This window comes from Urocampus carinirostris, chromosome 1 (assembly GCF_059441175.1).
Source record: "Urocampus carinirostris isolate Australia breed hairy pipefish chromosome 1, RoL_Ucar_1.0, whole genome shotgun sequence".
Lineage (NCBI taxonomy): Eukaryota > Metazoa > Chordata > Actinopteri > Syngnathiformes > Syngnathidae > Urocampus > Urocampus carinirostris.
In genome coordinates, this window is record NC_142349.1 from 52,962,918 (window position 1) to 52,984,815 (window position 21,898).

The 21,898-nt window shown below is 42.0% G+C and overlaps 1 protein-coding gene across 1 annotated transcript; it reads left to right on the forward strand.

Annotated features, from left to right (window-relative positions):
- Positions 1–2,258: 2,258 nt before the first annotated feature.
- On the forward strand, positions 2,259–11,341 carry LOC148375144 (uncharacterized). Its single transcript, XM_088345053.1, has 4 exons — positions 2,259–2,644; positions 4,857–4,954; positions 8,087–8,189; positions 8,306–11,341. Exons 1-4 carry the CDS (start codon positions 2,410–2,412, stop codon positions 8,965–8,967), a joined length of 1,098 nt encoding a protein of 365 aa, XP_088201179.1. The 5' UTR covers positions 2,259–2,409; the 3' UTR covers positions 8,968–11,341.
- The last annotated feature ends 10,557 nt before the right edge of the window (positions 11,342–21,898 follow it).

Below are 21,898 nucleotides of genomic sequence, written 5' to 3' on the forward strand. Positions count from 1 at the left end.
TACGATCACATAACACCGATTTTGGCTAACCTGCATTGGCTCCCAGTTAGCCTTAGATGTGATTTCAAGGTTCTCTTAGTATTATATAAAATCATACATGGACTTGCTCCCTCTTATCTTTCAGATCTGATCTGCCCCTATGGCCCGGTCCGAAGCCTACGATCTGAAAGTGCCGGTCTTCTGGTGATCCCAAGAGCAAAGAAGTGTTCTGCTGGTTCGAGAGCGTGTTGTGGAATGCTCTTCCCCCTGAGATCCGATCTGCAACCTCAGTGGAAATGTTTAAATCTAAACTTAAAACTCACTTCTACTCCATAGCATATGAATAACCTACTCTTCTCGTCGGCTGAAAAATAGTCTGTGTAATATAGTGTAATAATCTGTGAAGCCCTTTGAGACTCTTCGTGATTTAGGGCTATACAAATAAAAATGACTTGACTTGACTATGGCCCCTCCCTGATATACCTGCTGTAAGGCACTTACACCACCTCTAACCAACTTCAGCTATTGGCTCTTTTCAGCTGCTCCAGGTGCATCCAGCTTGTTCGTCTTTTGTTGTCTCTCTCAGGGTTTAACAGCAAGTTTCATGTCCTGTAACTGGCTAAAATTCATCCTCAGGCTCCGTAATGTCTTCTTACAATACACACGCTTCAACTCCCTTCTATGCTAAAGTGAACTCTAATGGTGAATTGTGTTTATTATTTGCACAAGTTTACTTTAATAATAAGTTGTTGATATAATAACAATAATAATAAGATTGCTGTGTTTCCTTTGGCTTTGACTTATATTTTACAGTCATTGATATTCAAACCTTAATTGATATATATATATATATATATATATATATATATATATATATTAGGAATTAATCTTTCTGGGGGTAAATCTGATTAAGTAATGTTAGTCTAGAATGTTGGAGCAACTCGAAGTTCTATAGAAAAATGGTTTGTAGTATTGTGTCAAAGAACCAGTTTAAACCGCAGTACGAAGTGAGCCTTGCTTTGCATATTGTTAAAGCTCATCATGTTTCTCTCTGACGTTGTTGAAGCAACCCATAGCAAACCTTGCAATTTTAAAGGTTCTTTCCCTATACAGTTTATGAATGGATTGAAATAACAGGAATTTGAAATCGTAAAACTCCAGATAAGAAATGTCAACAATTACGGGTATAACTACACAAACTGAAAAAGTTAAAGGTACATTGTGTAATATTTGTGCACTAGGTGTCACTCTATCGTATAGTGTGGCGGGCAATGTTCCCTCTAAGCTGCACTGCCTGCACATTCTCAGCGCACAAGAAAATCTAGCCAGCTCACAAAAATGAGGGCTCAAAATTGCTAATTAAGAAGTGAAATAAGTCGAAGTTACAGTGCATGAAGGTAAAAATACACGGGTTCCCCTGACGCTGTGTTCTAAATGTGGTATTTTGACGGATTTTGCGATTTATAGCAGTAATGTTTATCGCTTGATCGATTACTGACTCAAATACAGCACCTTTATCTGGTCGCCATTGTTTTTTGATGGAATCACAGTTTTGAGAGCGTTTCCTGTTTGTGCCCCAGTGCAGTGGAATGTTCGGATCTTGTTGATGCCCTCACAACATTCATTGCAGCCTGGTTATCCTAGAAGGGGGATTACCTCATGTGTGGCCTCTTCTCAAGGTTTCTTTTTTCTTCATGCTGAGGTTTTGAGTTTTTCCTTGCCCTCGTGTAGCTTTTAGATCAGTGGATAGTGTAATAATAGTCTGCAATCTGTACAGCCCTTTCAGACTTCTTGTGAATAAGGTATATTACAAAAACATGAAGCAGCACGGCAGCGCAGTGGTTAGCGCATGTGCGGCACAGTTCATGTCTTGGGAACCTCCTGCGTGGTTTCAAATCCTGCTCCAGACTTCCTGTGCGGAGTTTATATGTTCTCCCCGCGCTTGCGTGGGTTTCCTCCGGGCACTCTGGTTTCCTCTCACATTCCAAAAACATGCATTTCAGGTGAATTGGCCGGTCCCTAGGTGTGAATGAGCGAATGAGTTATCTGTCCCTGTGTGCCCTGCGATTGGCTGGCAACCAGTTCATGGTGTCCCCTGCCCACTGCCCGATGATCTGCTGGGATGGGCTCCAGCACCCCCGCGACCCTACTGCGGATAAGCGGTGTAGCTAATGAGATGAGACAAAAACATGACTTGACTAGGAGGCACAAAATATTACACACTGTCCCTTTAAGGGAAAAAAATAGAACCCGTAGCTGTACCCGGAAGTGAGCACTCTGCGCAAATGCACAGCTCCAACCGGAAACGACAAGGACAAAAACAAAGATGTCTGCCGGTCTCTGAAACACACTCGTTTTAATAAAAACGATCGCCATTTCGCTTATATACAAGGTAATTTATAATTTAAGAGCGCGTTTGTTGCGGTAGCGATGAAGAGCTTGTCGACGTTGCACTCGCAATTAGCAAATATTATGGAGGCAGTAACCAGAACGGCCTTGGTGGAAATTTGCCGACTCCTGGACGAAAGCTACGCCGTCTTCCAGTTGGAGATTACCCGCAGCCGACAGGAGAACGAACAACTCCGCGACAAGCTCCACCTTGTCGAGAGCATCGTCGCCCGAAACCAAAGACGAAGCTCGCCCGACGACGAGGAGCCTAAAAACGGTGAGGCGTACTGGCCGACTAGATTTAAAGGGAAACCTAACGCTATAGGTTCCTAGGGTGTCACGTGACATCAAAGTGGTCGCCATTTTGGATTACAAGAAAACATAACTTTTATACGTACAGTACTTTATAAGTTTAGACGGGATTTTGAAAACTAGATGAGAGCAGTGTTCCGTCTAAGATGCGCGCGTGCGCAATTGCGCACTGCTCGCACATTCTCAGCGCACAAGAAAATCTAGCCAGCGCACAAAAATGAGGGCTCAAAATTACTAATTAAGAAGCGACTTAAGTCAAAGTTACAGTGCATGAAGGTAAAAATACACGGGTTCCCCTGACGTTGTGTCCTAAATGCGGTACTCTGAAGTCGAGTCGGAAGTACAACGAAGTTGAGTAAAGTTGGTAGAGTTTGTCGAGAACCGGCTTCTTCGGCTCGGCTTACTAAAACGAACCGGCTCTTTTGGGTCCTAAACGGCTCTTCTTGTTGTTTTTGCTTCTTTAATCCCAACATGACCAAATATTATGTAAAATTATGCACAAAATGACTTAAAGGAAGGGGGAATAGAACAAAAAAGAAAAAAATACCTAAATGAAAAAGTAGTGAAAAGTTGAGAAAAAAAGAAACAAAAGGAAGAGAAGAAAGAAGGAAAATTTTAGAAAAAAGCCAGAAAGAAAGAAAAAAAAAGAAATGTAGGGAAAAAAGTAAATAGAGGACAAAAATAAAAAAGTAACAGCCTGGAAAAAATAAACACAATGAGATTTTTTTAAAGGAATTAAAAAAAAAAAGTGAATCTTGTTGCCAACATTGTCCTTCCACTAAAAAATTTGATTAAGTACAGTTCTGTATCTTACAACCGACTAAATAAGCCCCCTATAATGTTAATATGCGACAAAATATATCAGGAAATAAAAAGAAATGGATATCTTGTGAAATAATTGTAAGAACAAACGGCGTTTGTAGGCCGTACTACCTTTGCAATAGTACATGAGTCAATTCATTCAAAAGTAAAAAAATAATTTTGCATTGCCGGAAACTTGCGAAGTTTTGGACATGTTTGATAATTAATTATCTTGCCACACTTGGGATTATGGTTGCTCACTGTTTTTTCAAGCGTTGCTCACCGACTTTGTGTGAGCGCTCAGACCCGTGGAAAATTAGAGGGAACATTGGATGAGAGGTAAAATTGTGGGTGATTTATAACAGGGACTTGTTTTTCATAACAAAGTTGGCATCGTATCCCTGATATCATAGCTTACCAGACCAAGAACTAAATGATGACTGTTGAGCTCAGTTGATTTTACTCTTCACAAGTCAAATCGATTATCATGTACACCTTTTGTGTATTAATGGTGCGTAAGAATGAATCACAAATTTATCTGTACACAATTAGTTGCAGCTCTAAATTGAATAGAGATAGTAAAATTGTATACATTTATGTTGGAAATTTCATTGGCTAATCAATGCGTCAATCATCATTTGAATCTTTTACTATTGGTCAAAGATATTCGGAGCTTTTATCCAACAGGCCCGTATAGGCTAATGCGGGCTGTCGACCGTTAAAAACAGCCAGCTATTGGCCGAAAAAGGTGGCGATCGAAAGGCTAACTGCCATATTGGGAATAATTTGGGGAATCATTTTACAGGTCTATTTTTAAAGTGGAGTTTTGGAGCGAAACAAATTTCAAGCAGACATGCTTTATGGGGGATTTCTATTGATCTGTCGGCATTATCATGTGTTTTGAAGTATTTTACATGGTTGGATTCTATGAGCCCTGTGACTGGTTAGCAACCAGTCCAGGGTGTCCCCTGGCCACCGTCCGAAGATGGCTGGGATGGGCTCCAGCACCCCCGCGACCCTACTGATAAGCGGTGCAGATAATGGGTGGATGGGTGCATTCTATGGATTGTCCTTTATGAAATGAAGCCATTTTTGCGACCTTAAAAAGATTTAATGAGCTGCGCCGACTTTATCGTTTTCGGGCATCTTGTTTCAGACTGACCTTGATGTTTCTGTGATGAGTACATTTAGAAAAAATCCAACACCTAAAATATGCCTAATGCCAAGCAGGAGTCAAGATTGATGGCGTTAAACTGGGTCAAAACAATTTGAACTAGAAAAAAAAGATATGAAAACTTTAATGCATCATCTTGAATTTTGAAAAAGTATTCAAACTAAAGCTATGTTTTTCTGTCCAATGCATTTCTAATGATCAGGCGCAGTCGATAGGTCGCTCAACGGCCGCAAAGGGAAAAAACCAAGGCGGCATTCATCGTCAGTGGCAACGGCAGAAGCCACGCCTTCTGTTGCAGAGGTTTGTAACGTAAACACACTTTTTGATGGATTGTTTTTCCTACCACAACAAAGTAGAGTTGACCCCTAGCCTACAAAATTAACCTGTTTTGAGGCAGGGACCACAAGGTGAAATTGTCATATGGTGGGGAATAGAAACCCATGCTAATTAGTGAACACTTCCTGAACCACACCTATCTCAAATAAAACATCAAAATAGTGTTTAGTAATGTAATGCTAACGTGAGTGTATCATTTACATTTCTACAAAGATTTCCTTATATTGTCTATGAGAACCATAATGAAGAAACATTGCTTCGACACAATTAAAAGAAGTCTGTGTAAAGCTCATATCAGTGGAAATGTATTTTTCCCCTCTAAAGAAAACCTGAAATATAGTCATCAATATCTAGACTCTTGGCCACAAAAGTGATTACACTCTAAATAAACTACACCCCTGATGTCCAAACAAAGATAGATAGATAGATAGATACTTTATCCATCCCCGTAGGGAAATTCACACTTCCAGCAGTCTACCCCGTTGTTTATTAACAGATGAACACGATGCCCTAGGGGTGCGTGGATGACGTCACGCCAGTCCAAAAGTTTGACATCCCTGCGGCAGATGGAAAACTTTTCTTTGTGAAAATCCAGGGATACACCACCTCGTGTTAGCAAGTCCGCCTCCTCTCCGATTCCCCCCGGCTTTCGTGTCTCTGTTTAGCGGCGTTGAAGCCGGATTGCTCCGGGTGGCTAAACGTTAGCGTCTGGAATGCTAAACGTGAGCCACGTTTCCGCAAAACACAGCAACTGCGCTCCCTGTGCGCTTCGATGTTTTCCACCAGCACTCGATGATCTTATTTGGTCGTGAGTTCGCATTTACCATGATTACGGATGGTACCGAAGACTTATAACGCCGCTAGCCGCTTCGCTAGCTCCGGCTCTCCTTCCACGATAGGCCCCTTCATCACGCCGGCACGAGAATTCTGCAGGGCAAGGAGTTGAAATTCCTTGAATACACGCATTTTTTGCGCGCGTGGGGGGGGGCGTCTGTAAGTACTCAGACCACACGGCGTGCACTTCATCAAACTGCTCTGTATCGTTGTCACCCCCGAAAAAAGCCTCTTCTGAAGGCTGTCCACAAGAAAGCCCGCTAGAAGTTTGCTAAGGATATGTCAACAAAGGTCATAGCTTACTAATACCCCTCTGGTCTGATGAGACAAAGATTAATTTATTTTGCCTGGGTGGTGTGATTCATGTGTGGCGGCAACCAGGTGAGGAGTACAAAGATGCATGTGTTGTGCCTACAGTTAAGCATGGTGGTGGTAATGTCGTGGTTTGGGGCTGCAGGAGTGCAACTGGACTTTGGAGTAGCATTTTGTTGAGAGAAACATGAACTCAAGCATGCCCTGCAAATACCTGAGCAGAAAATTTTCCCTGGCCTGCGGAAACTTGGTTGCAGGGCAGTGGTCAGACATGACAACAACCCCAAACAGCCTAAAATTACCATGGCTTTTCTAAAGAGGCTAATGGTTAAGGTAAAGGACTGGCCAGCCATGTATCCAAATTCAAACCCCACAAAACATCTTTGGAGCATCCTCAAGTGGAAGGTGGAGGAGAAAATCTCGAATATCCCCCAGCTACATTATATTGTCATGGAGTTGTGAAAGAGCATTCCATTGGCAACCTGTAAGGCTCTGGTAAAATGGGCAGGAATATTAAGGTGGTTTTGCAAAATCATGGTGGCCACATAAAATATTGACACTGCAGGAATTTTCACTTTAGGGTGTACTCACTTTTATTACCGGGGTTTTAGCTCCTAACGGCTATATTATGTGTTTTTTGAGGGGAAGAATAAATGTACACAGCCATATAAGCTTTACACAGACTACCTTTCATTGTGTCAGCGCCATGTCTCATCAGTGTTGTTCAATCATACATTATAATGAAATCTCTGCAAAAAGGTGAGGGTTGTACTAGCCATTGTGACATACTGTACATGTACTGTATATCATTAAATACTCATCTCATCTCATTAGCTGCACCGCTTATCCTCAATAGGGTCGCGGGGGTGCTGGAGCCCATCCCAGCAATCATCAGGCAGTGGGCAGGGGACACCCTGAACTGGTTGCCAGCCAATCGCAGGGCACACAGGGACAGACAACTCACTCGCACATTCGCACCTAGGGACAATTTGGACCGGCCAATCCACCTGAAATGCATGTCTTTGGAATGTGGGAGGAAACCGGAGTGCCCGGAGGAAACTCACGCAAGCACGGGGAGGACATACGAACTCCGCACAGGAAGTCCGGTAGCTGGATTTAAACCCACACAGGAGGTTCCCAAGACCTTAGAACTGTGCCGCACACGCGCTAACCACTGCGCCGCCGTGCTGCCCCATCATTAAATACTGCCGTGTGATATTCTGGATGCATGGCAGCAGACTTAAAACATGCAGAGAGTAATCAGCACTGCCCAAAAGATGAACAGCTGCTCTCTGCCTAGTCTAGAGGACATTGCCGGCTTAGAATACCATAGTGGAGACATCAACATTGTACAAGACGCTTCCCATCCTGACCACCACCTCTTTGACCAATTACCCTCTGGTCGGCGCTACAGGTGCCTCAAAAAGGCTTCTTCCAAAGGGCCATGACCACACTAAACGAACACACTAAACTGTTATAATATATTTCGTTTAGTTTTGTTTTTTCCTGCTGTGTTGTAGTTGTCCCAATGGTTGATTGATTACGGTCATATTCCTTAGCAAGGGTCACCATGCATCTTCGTATTTCTCGTTAATTGCAAGCTTGTTTCCGTGGTTATTATGTGTTTGCTTATCCCTTTAGCATCACTTTGAGTCTTTGTACACTTGGAATATATAGCTAAACAAATTCTAGTTTGTTGAACGATAGTTTGAAATAAACAACGTAAAAGGAAGGGAGCATCAGAGGAAGTTAAGCCAATAGCATATTGGTATTTTCATGATTCTGTGACATAAACCAATAGCATACCAGCATCTTATTTGACGTTGACCAATAACAGACAGGCCGTTTAGAGACAACTCGTCATAATCACCATCATCGCAAGTAGTAATTTAAAAAAATATATATATATTTTTGTGCATTCAAAATAATTTGTTGTTAATGTTCTTCAAGGACAGCCCACCTGTCGCCAAAGGCAGCGAGGAAGAGATTCTGGTCAAACAGGAAGTGGATTGCGTCGAGGATGATACTGGTGCGCTTCAGCCAGAGGAGCATGGTGAGTATCCTGAAATTGAAACAATAATTTTAGTCGTCAAAATTTGAAAAAACAATTACGGGTATCGTAGAATGTTGTAGGTAAAGGTGAGCGTTTGTTCTTTGGCTCCTTTGCAGAATCGGAAGAGGCGTTTAAGGGGCCCGAGGACAAAGCTGGTTCCTCAGGGATGGTCGCTGTCCCCTCGTCAGACGATTCAAGTCCTTGGGAACAAAACATGAAAGTCTTGCCTCATAGTTCCCACAGCTTTCCCGGCTCCTCCATTGCCGCCGGCGACAACTCTGTGGACAACATCTACGATTTGGTTTCCGAGTCGAAAAGCCAAGCAACATTTTCTTCAAGTCCGGACCGGGCCTTAGATGCCGCCGGGACAGAATTCTGCCCTCAATGGGCCAATCGTGGCCTGCCCCACATTCTAGCCGGCATCCTCCCCTGCCACCCCACGGGGGACTTAAACGTGGCCCCGCCTCTGGATCTGGTCCAGTCTGGGATCCGGCGTTTTATTTGCAACTACTGCGGCAAAGCTTTCTCTTCGGCGCAGGGCCTGGAAACTCACGTTCGCGTCCACACGGGCGAGCGTCCATTTGTATGCGGCCAATGCGGAAAACGCTTCACGCAATCAGGTCACCTTAAAACACACCAAAGCGTCCACACGGGCGAGCGGCCCTTCGCCTGCCAACATTGCGACAAGAGATTTGCCGGCAAGCAGAACCTCAGGATACATTTGCAGAGGCACCATAGGTGGGGCGTGACTGGTTCCTGGGATGACTCGCCAAAATAAAAGAGCAACTATCTTTTTCAGTTACGTTGACAACCTAAACCTCTAAGACTTTACAGTGTTTATTTTTTTATTGAGAATTCATTTTGTATTAATTGATCTGACAGTGAGCGCTAAGCCACGTCCGCCATAGTTACGGTATCACACGCAGGGAAATAGGGCGAGCCGAAACAAAAGTGAGCGACTCTTTAGTCGTATATTTTCTTGTATGTTTTCTTTCTTTTTTTTTCTCAAACGTATGGCGAAAGACCGTAAAAAGGGTCTAGATTATTATATACAGAGTTATATTCGTGGCATCAAGGTGTCCAAGGATGCTTATAACCTTTCAAACTTTTTATCTATGAGGAAGTCAGAAGCCCTGTACTAACTACAGATAGAAATAGATTCAGATTTGTGGAAGATAATGGCATATAAAGGTTATAATAATTTAAGCTTTTTGGTTTCATTACGAAACGCCGCGTTCGCTTGTATTTGTTTTTGTCATACTGTAACGAAATATGCCAACGAGAGCGCAGTGATATACTCAAAGAAAGTGCAAGTAAAGCGGCTGCAGTAACTTCCAAACTTCTCATATTGACAACTCACTGTTCCAACAGCAACGTAAAAAAAGTAAAACACTTACTGTGAAACAAATAACTTTGTTTCGATTCCCACCAATCCTATGCGCGTTGGGATGGTGAAGTCAATATCCCATGCATTATGTGTGATACAAAAAGGGGCAGGGCTGTCGTCTGCCTTGTGTTCTGATTGGCTGAAAACAGTAGTGTCTGAACTATTATTTTTTTAGGATTAGTGCAGGGGTCGGGAACCTACGGCTCTTCACATGAGTACATCTGACCCAAAGATACATTCAAACTAATGCTAATTTTCTCTATTGTTCCATTTTTAGCATGAGTAAAACCAATTGTTTTACATGCAAAGCCGACACGAAACTGCAGTTATGTGTGGTCCAGTGTATATAGGGGACAGTCTTAAGTACAGTGATTGGGTGAGCTGTATGTAATTGGCGGAGCTATGCACACTGCACACGCGCTCCCTTTTGTCTCTCTCCCAGCGTCATCTGCGCCAAAGGTAAATACGTTGGTATCCAGTATTTTGTGACATTTTGCAAAATAATTCTTCCTGCACCTGGTATTAAAACCATTATTTATGACAAAAATGACGGCCAAAATGAGCTTCAACAATCTTAAGTAACTGCGGGAGAGAGAGACAAATGTGGTATATTTATATTGAGGCAGGGTCATGTATTTTATTAATCATAAAATGAAATAAAATGATCTGAAGAATTAGCTCTTTTCTGGAGAGCAGGTTTGGCGGTTTTGTTGAATTTTGTCTTGAAATATATGGTGTGTCTTGCTTAATGGGTCTTTTAGTCGAAAAGGTTTCCGACCCCTGGGTTAGAGGATCGGTTTTCCATTAGATAAGCACAATGACAATCAGCTTGCAACTTAATTCTGTGGTTACGTGTACATTACTAAATAGCTAAGTATTGTAGACCAATGGGATACATCATTAATCCATTCTGGGGTGCCGTTTGCAAAGTGAAATTGCCGTGTAGCAGGGGATAGACACTTATGCTGATTAGCTAATGCATTCTGAACCCCTGGTATGCCAGGGGAAAATATTTAAATTACAAAATATTACATACTAAGCACTGCTAACATGTAATATGTGTGTATATAATTATTAGATAACATGTAAAGGAAAAATTGAATTTTAGTTACCTTTGGTATGACTTGACTTGAGCCAATTCAGTGGAGTTAGTTGGTGAATACACATTAAGGGATGTGACGGCAGATTCAAATTAAAACTGATTTTAAAAATTCAATCACCTCTTTATAATTGTCTAGATAGTAGATTGGTTACAGCCATATTTCTTCGCAAGGGTAATTATTTGTGTGGTTTCTTTGTATTTCTTGATCATCGAAAGCTTTGTTTTGATGGTTATCAGGTTTTTGCTTCTCCCTTTAGCATCACAGAAAATTTTGGGACCCATAGCTAAACAAACAAAAGTTTGTAACACAAGATTCTTTTCTGAAAAGAGAAAAAAATTGGCCATTATGAGAGGAAGTTCAGCCAATAGCATATGTGCATTTTCACGGTGCAATGAAAAAACGCCACAAAGTGATGTTTTTATTACTTTGTGGTCAGGAAAATATTTCATTCCACATTGTGACATGACAACCTCAGTGTCTCTGAAATCTATTGTACTCAATTTCAAAAGACAATTCTTCTAAAGATTATCTAAACGGTAAAGCAATGAGTTATTGTCAAAAGAAAAATTACTGTCTTGTTTGTATTACTTTAAAAACTGTTTTCTTCTTGGGTTTTGAACAATAAGGACATGGAAATGAAATCACAATTCTGTATAAACACTGAATAAATAATTTGGAGGGAAAAATGCTGCCAGCATTGGTTTGTTTATTGATCGTGAAGAAATTTCACTTACATTCATCAGGCATTTCCTTCTACACACCTCAAATTAATATTCAGAATCATTATCAGGCTTCAGGAGATTTTCTGTGAGATGACCCTTTAGACGTTTTAGAGAAGGTAGACCTGGAAAACAGTTTGCATAAGGACTATCAAGGGCCTGTCTTGGAGACCTAATTGCCAACTATTTTGAAACAATGATCGGTTGATAAATGAAAGCTGATTCATCAAAAGGAACTTTCCCGTGAGACAACCGTGTGACTTGGGCATGTTAGAGAAAGCAGATAATAAAAACTGTCCGAACAGGACAGGCACCTGACTTTAAGACGTGATTGACACCGTTATTTCAAGCAATGATCAGGAAATCTGGCCAATTAGGGACTATCCAGGGCCTGACTTGGAGACCATGAAACGTTCAGTTGATTGTAAGTGAAGGCTGATTCATCAAATACTCGAAGCTCTCCAGTAAGAGGGCTAGGTCTGAACTATCAAGGGCTTGACATGCAAACACAATTTACACAATTTTTTTTTAACCAATGTTTAGTTGATTGTTAAATAGGCTTTTATTAACAGAGCTTCACCGTGAACTGACCCTTCCACTCTGCCGTGTAGAAAGAGGGGGGAGATTTTGTAGAGGTTTATTGTTCTATATTCTTTATCAATTATCCATTATCCGTTATCGGTCAAATCATAATACACTACAAAGCCAAGAGGCTGAGTCAAGGTCCTAGCCACAGGGCATGCACAGAGGTTTTTTTGGTTTGAACAAATTTATTGACACTAATAACAGAAAAAACAATCATGACAATCTCAACAGCAATTAAGCACATTCACAATATTATATTTCAATATGACTTTTTTAACAGCAAGCACAATGTGAGGTTTGAACAACCCTTCTCGAAAATCTTAATAGCAATCAAGCATATTCACAATTTCATTATATAACATCTTTGTTAGTGTCAATAGATCTGTCCAGGCCAATAGGCATGGACAACTGGCTGATTGGGGACCTGACTTGTAGATCTGATTGACACCGGTTTTGAACCAATGTTCAGTGGATTGTAAATGAAAGCTGATGCATCATTTACTCATATAATCGTTAGCATTAGCGATGTTTCAGAGAGCCATGCGCCCTTCAAAGACGCTTGTGTCAAACACGACATAAGGCCTGGTCAAAGAGCGACGTCACAATTACATCAAGTGTGACATCGTCACCCAAAGCTCCCCCGTCTTCTGAGAAACGTTGTTTTCTGCACTTGGTAAGCACTCCCTTCTTTCTTGCAATCAAGATGGAGAACCAAGCCAGTTACATTTCCAGTCAGGTCCTGCTGTCCCTGACGGAGAAGCACTTCCTGAAGATCACTCCGGCGCACTGGGCACTGCTCGCTGCTGGTGTCCGTGACCCGGCCATCGACATGATCCTGGCCGACATGTGTGGGGAGATAGTGCAGACGGTGGCCACCGAGGTCCTGCGCCTGGTGGTCCCGGTCCTGGTGGAGCACCTGGAGGGCCGAGTCTCCCCCGACCAGATGACGAGCGCCATTGAGAAGTGCACGCCGCAGCTTGGCGACAGCATCATGAGCACCTTTGCCGCTGCCGCAGACGTGCCTCAGGTGGATTTTGCCGGTGCCGAGCGCTTCACGGCGCTCATCGAAAAAGAAGCCAACGTGCGCATGAACTCGGTGCTGAGCTCGGCGCTCAGCAGCAGCGAGGGCCAATCAGAGCCGCTGCTCTATGTAAACGCGACTATGTCTAGCGTCAACACACTATACGAGATGGTGTGCCATGCCCACAAGTGCTTGTCCTACCTGAGTAAAATGACGCAGCGCTTCTACAGGATGAGTGGGCTGACCCCAGTGGACGTAGAGGCAGCCACCCGCTCAGTGGCCGCCATCCTGCTCAAATGGGCCGAGGAAGGCCGCGACGAGCCCGGCGAAGAGATAGCCCAGCGCTCCCGGGACGCTGAAATGGCAGCTGAGGACATTGTCCAGACCATGGTACAGCTGCAGCAGCGAGCACCCAGACGCGCTGTGGCCAAGCCCTGCATCGACATGAGCGCTGTCCTGGCCAAAGTCAAACGTTTTTTTTCATCCCGCCCCAAATCGTCCACTCGCTCTAACGAGCTGGTGGTCCGCAGCTCCCTGAACAATGTTGGGCGCTCTCGCTTCCAGAAGATGATGGCTGGACTAAAGAGCATGTTCCAGAAAACCCAACCGCCTTTTGTGGTCAACCTCGGCTCCAGAAAGTCCAGTCGCCTGGCCACCAGGAGCAGCCAGAAGTCACGCCCTCGCTCGCAGCCTTTGTCGGAGGACGAGCTAAGCAGTAAGTTCGACAGCTTGACATCCAGCATGATGGACTGGGAGCCGGAAGCCTGCACGGAGGAGGAGCGCCGGCAGCTGACCGATACGGTCTACGAGCACCTGATGGCAGCGCAGGAGGATGACACCAAGTCCATCCGCCACCATGCCTACTGCAACGTTCTCTATGCCATAACCGATGACACCATCAAGAAGTACATGCAGCAGCTGCACCTGTGGCTCAAGGTTCTGCGCTCTAACGCCAAAAGCCGTGTGGAGGTTTCTGGGGCCCTCAACGAGATTGATACTCTCATCTCTGATATGAGCCAGGCCGAGGGCACCGGCGTGGATGATGGGTCCAGCCCGGCGGGGGCGCCATCCAGCAGCGTCTCCAGCGGGCAGTACCCCTCCCCCACCAGCAGCCTGCACCAGGCCCACATGAAAAGCCTGGTGAGCGCCCTGATCGCCACCCTTGTCATGCGCCTGTCCTGGAAGTCCAGGTCCTCCACCAAAATCACCGCCATCCTGCCCGTCATCAAGCGTCTATCCGAACGGGCGGTAGAGGAGATCACCCCGAAGATGGCCGCCGCCCTCACTGACATGGACACCTACGATGCAGTCATCCAGATGGTTGCTAAGGAAGTGTCCAAGGAATTCGACTCCTCCCAAATGCCTGCAATGCTGGAGGACCCGTATTTTGACGATGCCATTTTTAGGCACCTCAAGGTGCAGATTGACCTACTTGGCAGGGGTGCGCCTCCGTCCACCAACTTCCTGGCCACCATGGGCCGAGCTCTCACCAGGCCCTTTCTCAGCCTGTTCCGCCCGGCGACCCACCCAATGGCCAACTAAACGGGAACGCCCAGCCGGATTCCCACCTAAGTGTACGGTAACGACGGTAATCACAACGACGTTTAGTCTAATTTTATTTAATTTCGAGTAGCAAAGCTCCAGGATGATGTCACAATAACAGCAATATCCTGACAGTAAAAGGGCCGCTAACAATAGATAAGCCCCCCTACTTACAAACATTCAAGTTACGAAAACTAGTAGATAGGAACATTTTTTTCGGGATGTCAAAAAATATTCAGACATTGCTGTAAGTTAGATTTTGTATTGTGTGCACCTTTTTCCGAGTTCAGGACAGTACTGTGGTGTTTCTGTCCGCCGCTACCGGCGTGTGGCGCAGTGAGATCTCACCCAGCATCCACCCCGAAGAAGATATCCGGCTTCCTCTTTCTAGTTCATGTGTAAACACACTGTACTGTATCTCCAGCGCTTTGACATTTTTATTGTTTAATATCTCGTGCATCCGTTTTATATGGTTAGTGTAAAGTTTAAAGAACAGGCGAGCCGTTTCATTTGAAATGAAAGCGGAATAGGAAAGCTTGATGCGGTTGAGAGAATGGTTGGATCGCTTTTTTTGGCCACTTTCTATCAGCGTGGGAAGTCGTCTAACCCTTAAAGCTCATCTTGCAAAAGTAAGATAAACTTAACTTTATTTATTTTTAAAGAGCGTATTATTTTATTAAATGTTTATTCTTTAGTACAAAAAAATACAGGTTACTTATACAAGCCTTAAATATACTTTTATAAACCTTAAACATGCATTCCATACAAAATATAGGACTGAAGCAACTTACAAATTCAACTTACGAACGATCGTCTGGAACGTTTCTTGTTCGTAAGTAGGGGAGTGTCTGTATATTTTCATCATGCCATAGTATTCCGTTTGGGAATTGGTAGCACCTTTCACTTTATGTGTAATCCAACAAAAAAATTTTGTTCTGTTTTTATTTTATTTCACGGAGCAAAACTTATAATCATGATTTAAATATTTTGATAATGAAATGGACGCCCATGATAAAGCTTCATAATATCACAATATTCCGTATGGGAAGTTTTAAGCCCCTTTGGTAGCTAGTTGGTGCAGTTCCATTTTATATTCAATCAAAAAAAACAATAACTTTTGGTCTGTTTTTATTGCATGTTACAGAGCAAAACGCATTATTATGATGTCATGATAATATAATCCTGATTGTAAAATGGCTGCCCGCGATGTACTATATTACAATATTCTGTTTAGGAAGTACTAGTGCCCTTGAGTGGCTAGTTTATTATTTTAATTTCATTTTATATTTAATCCAATAAAACGGTATCCTATGGTGTGTTTTTATCTAATTTCATGGAGCGAAACTCATGAGGATTCATCATAATTTCATAATATTGCATTTGGGAAGTTCTAGGACCCTGTAATGCAGGTGTGGGGAACCTATGGCTGGCGAGACATATGCGGCTCTTTCCATGAGTACATCTTGCTCTGAGACAAAATTGAGACCATGCAAATATTCATTGTTTAATTTAATCTTTAGCGTGAGTGAAGCTAATCGTTACGCAAACCCAAAACATTTCTGGGATAGTGTAGGGTATGGTCGAGTATATACAGGTCACATTTTTATAGTTAACAGTCAAGGTGTCACACCAACAGTCCCCGTTTTGGCTGTACATTGCAAAGGAATCCTTTTAATGGAAGCTCATTAAAATAATCTATGTTCATTGTTAGGACACTTTGTGATGAAAACCCACAGAATGAACTGTAAACACCCAAAAATGCCAGCTAAATACCCAAAGCAATTTGATTGGGTGAGTGGTAGGAATGGGCAGAGCTATATACACAGCACAGGCACTCCCTTCTGTCTCTCGCCCAGAACTGTAGTTGGTATCCTCCTTTACAGAAATTTGTGACATTTTAACAAAATAACTACTCACACCTTAAAACCATTATTTATGACCAAAATGAGGGTCAAAATGAGCCTTAACCTTCTAAAGTAACTACAGAAGGGTGTCAAATCATAAGTGGTATATTTATATGGGACACAGGCTCTGGCTTTATTAGCCTATTATTTCATAGATTTGATCAGATCATCAAACCTCACACGGCAGTACCTCCAGAGGTAAAGCGCTCGTCTTGGGATCAATCGCAGGTTCGATTCCCCGGCTCCTCCGTGTTTCCTTTGGCAAGACACTGAAGCCCTAATGCCCCTGATGAGAAGGCAGTTGCCTTGCATGGCTGACACTGCTATCGGTTAGTTAGTGCAAAGCGCTTTAGTGACTTGATAAGCGCTATACAAATGCAGATCATTTACATTTAAAGGGTAGGCTTGTGTCCAAAGAGTTGGTTTAGCGGTTTTATTGAATTTTCCCAACCCCTACTCTAACGGCTATTTTTTTTTCGTGCAGTTTAATTTAAAAAATGTAATCCAATCCAAAAAAAAAAAGAGTTTCTTTTAATTTCATTTCACAAAACCAACCTCATGATAATAAAGTTGCCTTAATATCCTGAGCGTATAGCTTCACAGTAATCTGTTTGGGAAGTTCTAACACCCTTGTTTATTTGCCCATTTTATTTGATATCTAGTTAAATCAAAAGTTGTATTCTTTCTGTCAGGGCAATGTCTTAATAACAAAATGGCCACCCACGATGTATCCACATCATATCACACAATATTGCGTTTGGGAAGTTGTAGCACCTTCTGGTGGCTAGTTTATTAGTGCAGTTTCATTTGATAACACAGCGATTGAGTACAAAAAAACCTTCACTTTTAATTTTGTTACACATAGCAAATCTCATGAAAATTATGTCAGAAAAACGGCAATATCCTGATTATAATATGGCCGCCCACGATACAGCTTTATTATGACACAATACTGTGTTGAGGAAGTTCTACCAGCCTCTGGTGGCTAGTTTATTATTGCAGTTTCATTTGATGTGTAATTGAATACAAAATAACCTTTATTCTGTTTTTATTTATTTCCATGACGCAAAACTCGTGAAAATGTCACAATAACGGCAATGTCCTGATCACAAGATGGCCGCCGACAATATAGCGCCATCATATCAGAATGCAGAATTCTGTTTAGGAAGTTCTATCACCCTCTGGTGTCTAGTTTTCTCCAGTTTTGTTAAAAATCAATTCCAATAAAACGATTACTTTTGGCCTCTTTTTGTTTAATTTCACAAAACAAAAACTCATAAAGATGTCACGATAAGGCAAATCCTGATAACAAAATCTTCCCTCTTCATTGACTTGAAAAGAGCTATACAAATGCAGACCATTTACCATGACTTCATTTTTAAGTCTAAAAAGAAAAATGTGCTGGTTACTTACAGGTGTCGATTATTTATATATGTAGAGCTATTTTGATGGTCTTTAATGTCTAAAAATAACTTAGAATGTTGTGTTCGCACTTTGAACACATTAATCACAAAAATGAAGCAATTTTGAGTGTTTACCTGGCACAACTGTTCACATATGAGTTTTAGCGTGTGTATTAAAAACACAAATAAATTAATTAGAAATATTGTTGAACTGTCTCAAATTAACTGTACTTGCTTGTCATTTTTGACTTCACAGTCTGGTACTTTGTTGAATGTAGTACAGTCATTCTACCTGCGTATGAGAGGCAAAAAGTTGTGCTTCCGGAGACAGCGCTGATTGGCTGTTGCCTGGGTGACATGGTATTATGGGTTTTTATCTCTATGACAACGATGGCCTGATTGGCTGAAAGAGCGTGAAAGCCGCTAGCTTTACTGGACCGACGAACACGAATCATACACTGTTTACTTGCAACAAGTGGAAGATCTAATCTAGGGGTCGGCAACCTATGGCATGCGAGGGGTTAACCAGTGGCACGCAAGCGCACGGCAAAATAATGATTTTTTTTTAAAGCACGTGTTATTTAGAAACTTTACGTTAGCGCCCCTCTGTGTGTCAGTGCGTGTTTGCGCTGCGCCTCGCAGAGGAGAGATCCATGTTTTAACCCAGCCAACAAACACGCACGCAATATATGAACTAATCATGACGGCTCCTCGAGCGAAAACATCGCGCTCTTTCCAGCCAGCGTGGACAGATGACTGGGGCTTTGTGCAAAAAATGACCGTGCTGTTTTGTGCATTATGCCTCAAGAGCTTTGTACCTCGCGCATCAAGTTTTAAACGTCATTACGACACGAAACATGAACATGAATTCAAGGTCCAGGTAAGGGCAACAAACACAGACCCTAAAAACCTTAGTCGCTTCTAAAAACACCACCACTGAAGCTATCTGCTGTTATTTCAAGTTTTGATATTTTCAGCAACAAGATATCATTGATGAATGGTATAGTAGCTGACCCTATTACTTGTTTTTTGATTGTAGTTTATAGTTGATGAAGAATGGTTGATTCTGGTTAATTGTAGTTTAATTTTAGTTAATTGATGAACAAGAATAGTGGAAGATAAATAGGTCAGTTATACCAGTGTTTTTCAACCAGTGTGCCGGGGCACACTAGTTTGCTGTGAGACCTTCTCTAGTGTGCCGCTGGAATTTTATCTTTCCAAAAAATCAGGCCATTATTCTGTATTTTTGCACTCTTCAGACGAGGAACTGTAATAGTCATCCATATCAGTAGGTGGCAGTAGATTTTTATATACTTTTTGTGCTAATTATCTGCTCTTAAGGTAGCACAGTGCATTTAATAGCTTATTTGTTTACAAAGCGCTTTAAGATTATACTGTAAAAAATAAAAACAAAGCACATCATTCCTTTTTAATTTAGGTATTATTTTCTTCTTTTCATATACTAATTATCTGCTTATGAGGAAGTACAGTGAAATATTTGACAACTTCATTTTCAAGCATTTTCGACAGACGGTGTGCCTCAGAACTTTTTTTGTAAATAAAAGTGTACCTTGGTTCAAAGAGGCTTGAAAAACACGATTTAAATGTCTATCCATGTTGTATATCTGGACTGGTATAAAATGACAGCTCTGTTGGATATTGAAAAAATGTTGTGCAAGTCATTACTTTTGGTGTGGCACACTGATTTACAAGGAAATTTGAAAGTGGCACTCTGCACCGAAAAGGTTGCTGACCCCTGATCTAATCCAACAATGACTAAAAGACAAATAGTAGACAATGAAAACCACCGTTTTCTGTGAGGATTGGACTGACAAATATTTTGCCAAGTACCAAACCAATGTGCTTAAAATGTTTAAAGACTGTTGCTGTAATAAAAAGTGAAAATGTGAAGCACAGTTATGTTAAAGGGTCCAGCTCTTTTGAAAATAATTTTCCTCCTAATTCTGACCCAAAAAGGATGAAGCAGCCATATCAACAGTCCAGGAAGGTTATCGTTAAATCTATGACACAACAACAAATTGCAATGGAGTGTTCACTCGGAGTGTCGTGGGTATTGGCCAAACACAAGAAGCCTTTCTCTGATGGAGAAATAATAAAAGTGTATGACTGAGGTAATGTCAAATGTTTGAAGGAAAAGAAAAGAAGAAATTTTTCTTTGGTCCAAGGTTTGGACTTGGCGATCTTTGACGTGTCCTTTGACCCGCAAGAACCTGGTCAAAAACGCCACGGCGGCGATGATCTCGGGTTTCATACTTCCCCGGGCACAAAGGGTATGCATTGAGGAAGCGAATGGCCACGCTCTTTCTTTGCTCACTGAGACTCGGTGGCCCGGTGTTGTTCTCCACTTTGTATCCGAGTGCCTCGGTCCCCTGTGCTCATTGAGGGTTCTTCGACGCGCTCTTCTCCAAATGATCCACACGAGAAGCTTGTTGTTGGTAAATAGATGCGGATGGTCCCGAGATCCTTTCTTGATGCCACTTTCTTCAGAGTTTCCCGTTAGCCCCCCTCTAGCTTTGAGTGCACGTGCTGGTTTCATTATCCGTCAGCGTGAAGGAGGGCAGAAGGATTCCGGGTGGGGATTCCAAACGCAGGGTTCTTACGCCATTTTCGTGTCCGAACTCAAGCACTTATTAAGGACTTTCAAGGCCCATCTCTCCTGTGCCTTTAAAAGAAATTCGGTTTGATTCTTGTGTCTTGCAGAGCCACAAATAAACCAGACACTCATATTTGGGAATTTAACAAGTATCGGTATTAGCATTTTGTTTGATTTTGGCGAGCCGATTATTAAGTCTCATGCGACCGAGACCCTATCCTCTTTGGTCCTCCTATCTTCTCTCCTGCTACCCACCCCACACCTGATTGGATAAGCTACCGGGGCCAGAGCCACTAAAGCAGGAGCTAAATTGCCCCGACATTCCCTTCTATATTAGAGAAAGGAATGTTTGTGATCAAGGGAAAGCGTCAAAAGTGTAATTAACTTGTTTTGGAAAGTACGTTCAGTTGGAAACTGATAAATTAGCTCTTATCATCACATTGGTTAGTCATTCAAGCATGTCTGTCTGTGATGGAGAGCATTAAAAAGTACGCTGAAGTGGAAGTGATGAGATCTTACCATAACATGAGTTCTTCATTCGGGCTCTGAAACAGGGGTGCCCACACTTTTTAATGTGCGAGCGGTTGAAATTTTGTTGCACTTTTCGTTTAAGTTACTTTAACTCATGTTGGTTGTATTGTATTTTATTCATTTAGGCTATTGTAAAAAGGTTCAGGGAGCTAGTTAAGTTAAGATTTATTTGAATTTATAGCAAATATTCTTTGTTTCCTTTTGCATTATAAAAAAAAGGAAAATAAAGAAGAAAATGGCAACAAAAATCAAACAAATCTCAGATTCAAGACGCACTGAATTGAATACTGGCTGATGATGTGACAAAACAACTTTGTGATGGCATAAAAAAATGCCAAGTTTTGTGTTTGAACAAAAGAGAACCAACTTTACCTGTGTTGACTTGCCTTGCACTCGAGCATCATAATATGAATTGTGGACCTTTAAGATATTAAGATTTGTATTTGAGGACCCCTGCTTTAGAGTCCTTAAGACAACATTTAAGTCAAGTCATGTTTATTTGTATAGCCCTTAATCAAAAAGAGTCTCAAAGGGGCTGCACAGACCACAGATTATTGCAAACCGCAGACTATTATTACACCATCCCCTGATCTAAAACCTACATGAGGGAAAGGAAAAACTCAAAAACCGTTTAGAGTCATGTTGATCTCGTTTTTAGGATGTCACCGAATTTTCAGGATTGAAGAAAGTATTACTTATAGAATTTTGTGAGACCCTGGTGGGTGGAAAGTCTAGTGGGGACTTATGGTATGCGCCCCCTGAATAATATTTTGTACATTTGAAATCCAAAAGCACCAATCTGGTGCATTTCTAGAGCAAAATCAAGAAGCTACATATATGATGAATATGTGCCCTTGTTAACTATTGAATCATAAATACACTAGTCATGAAAGGCAATGA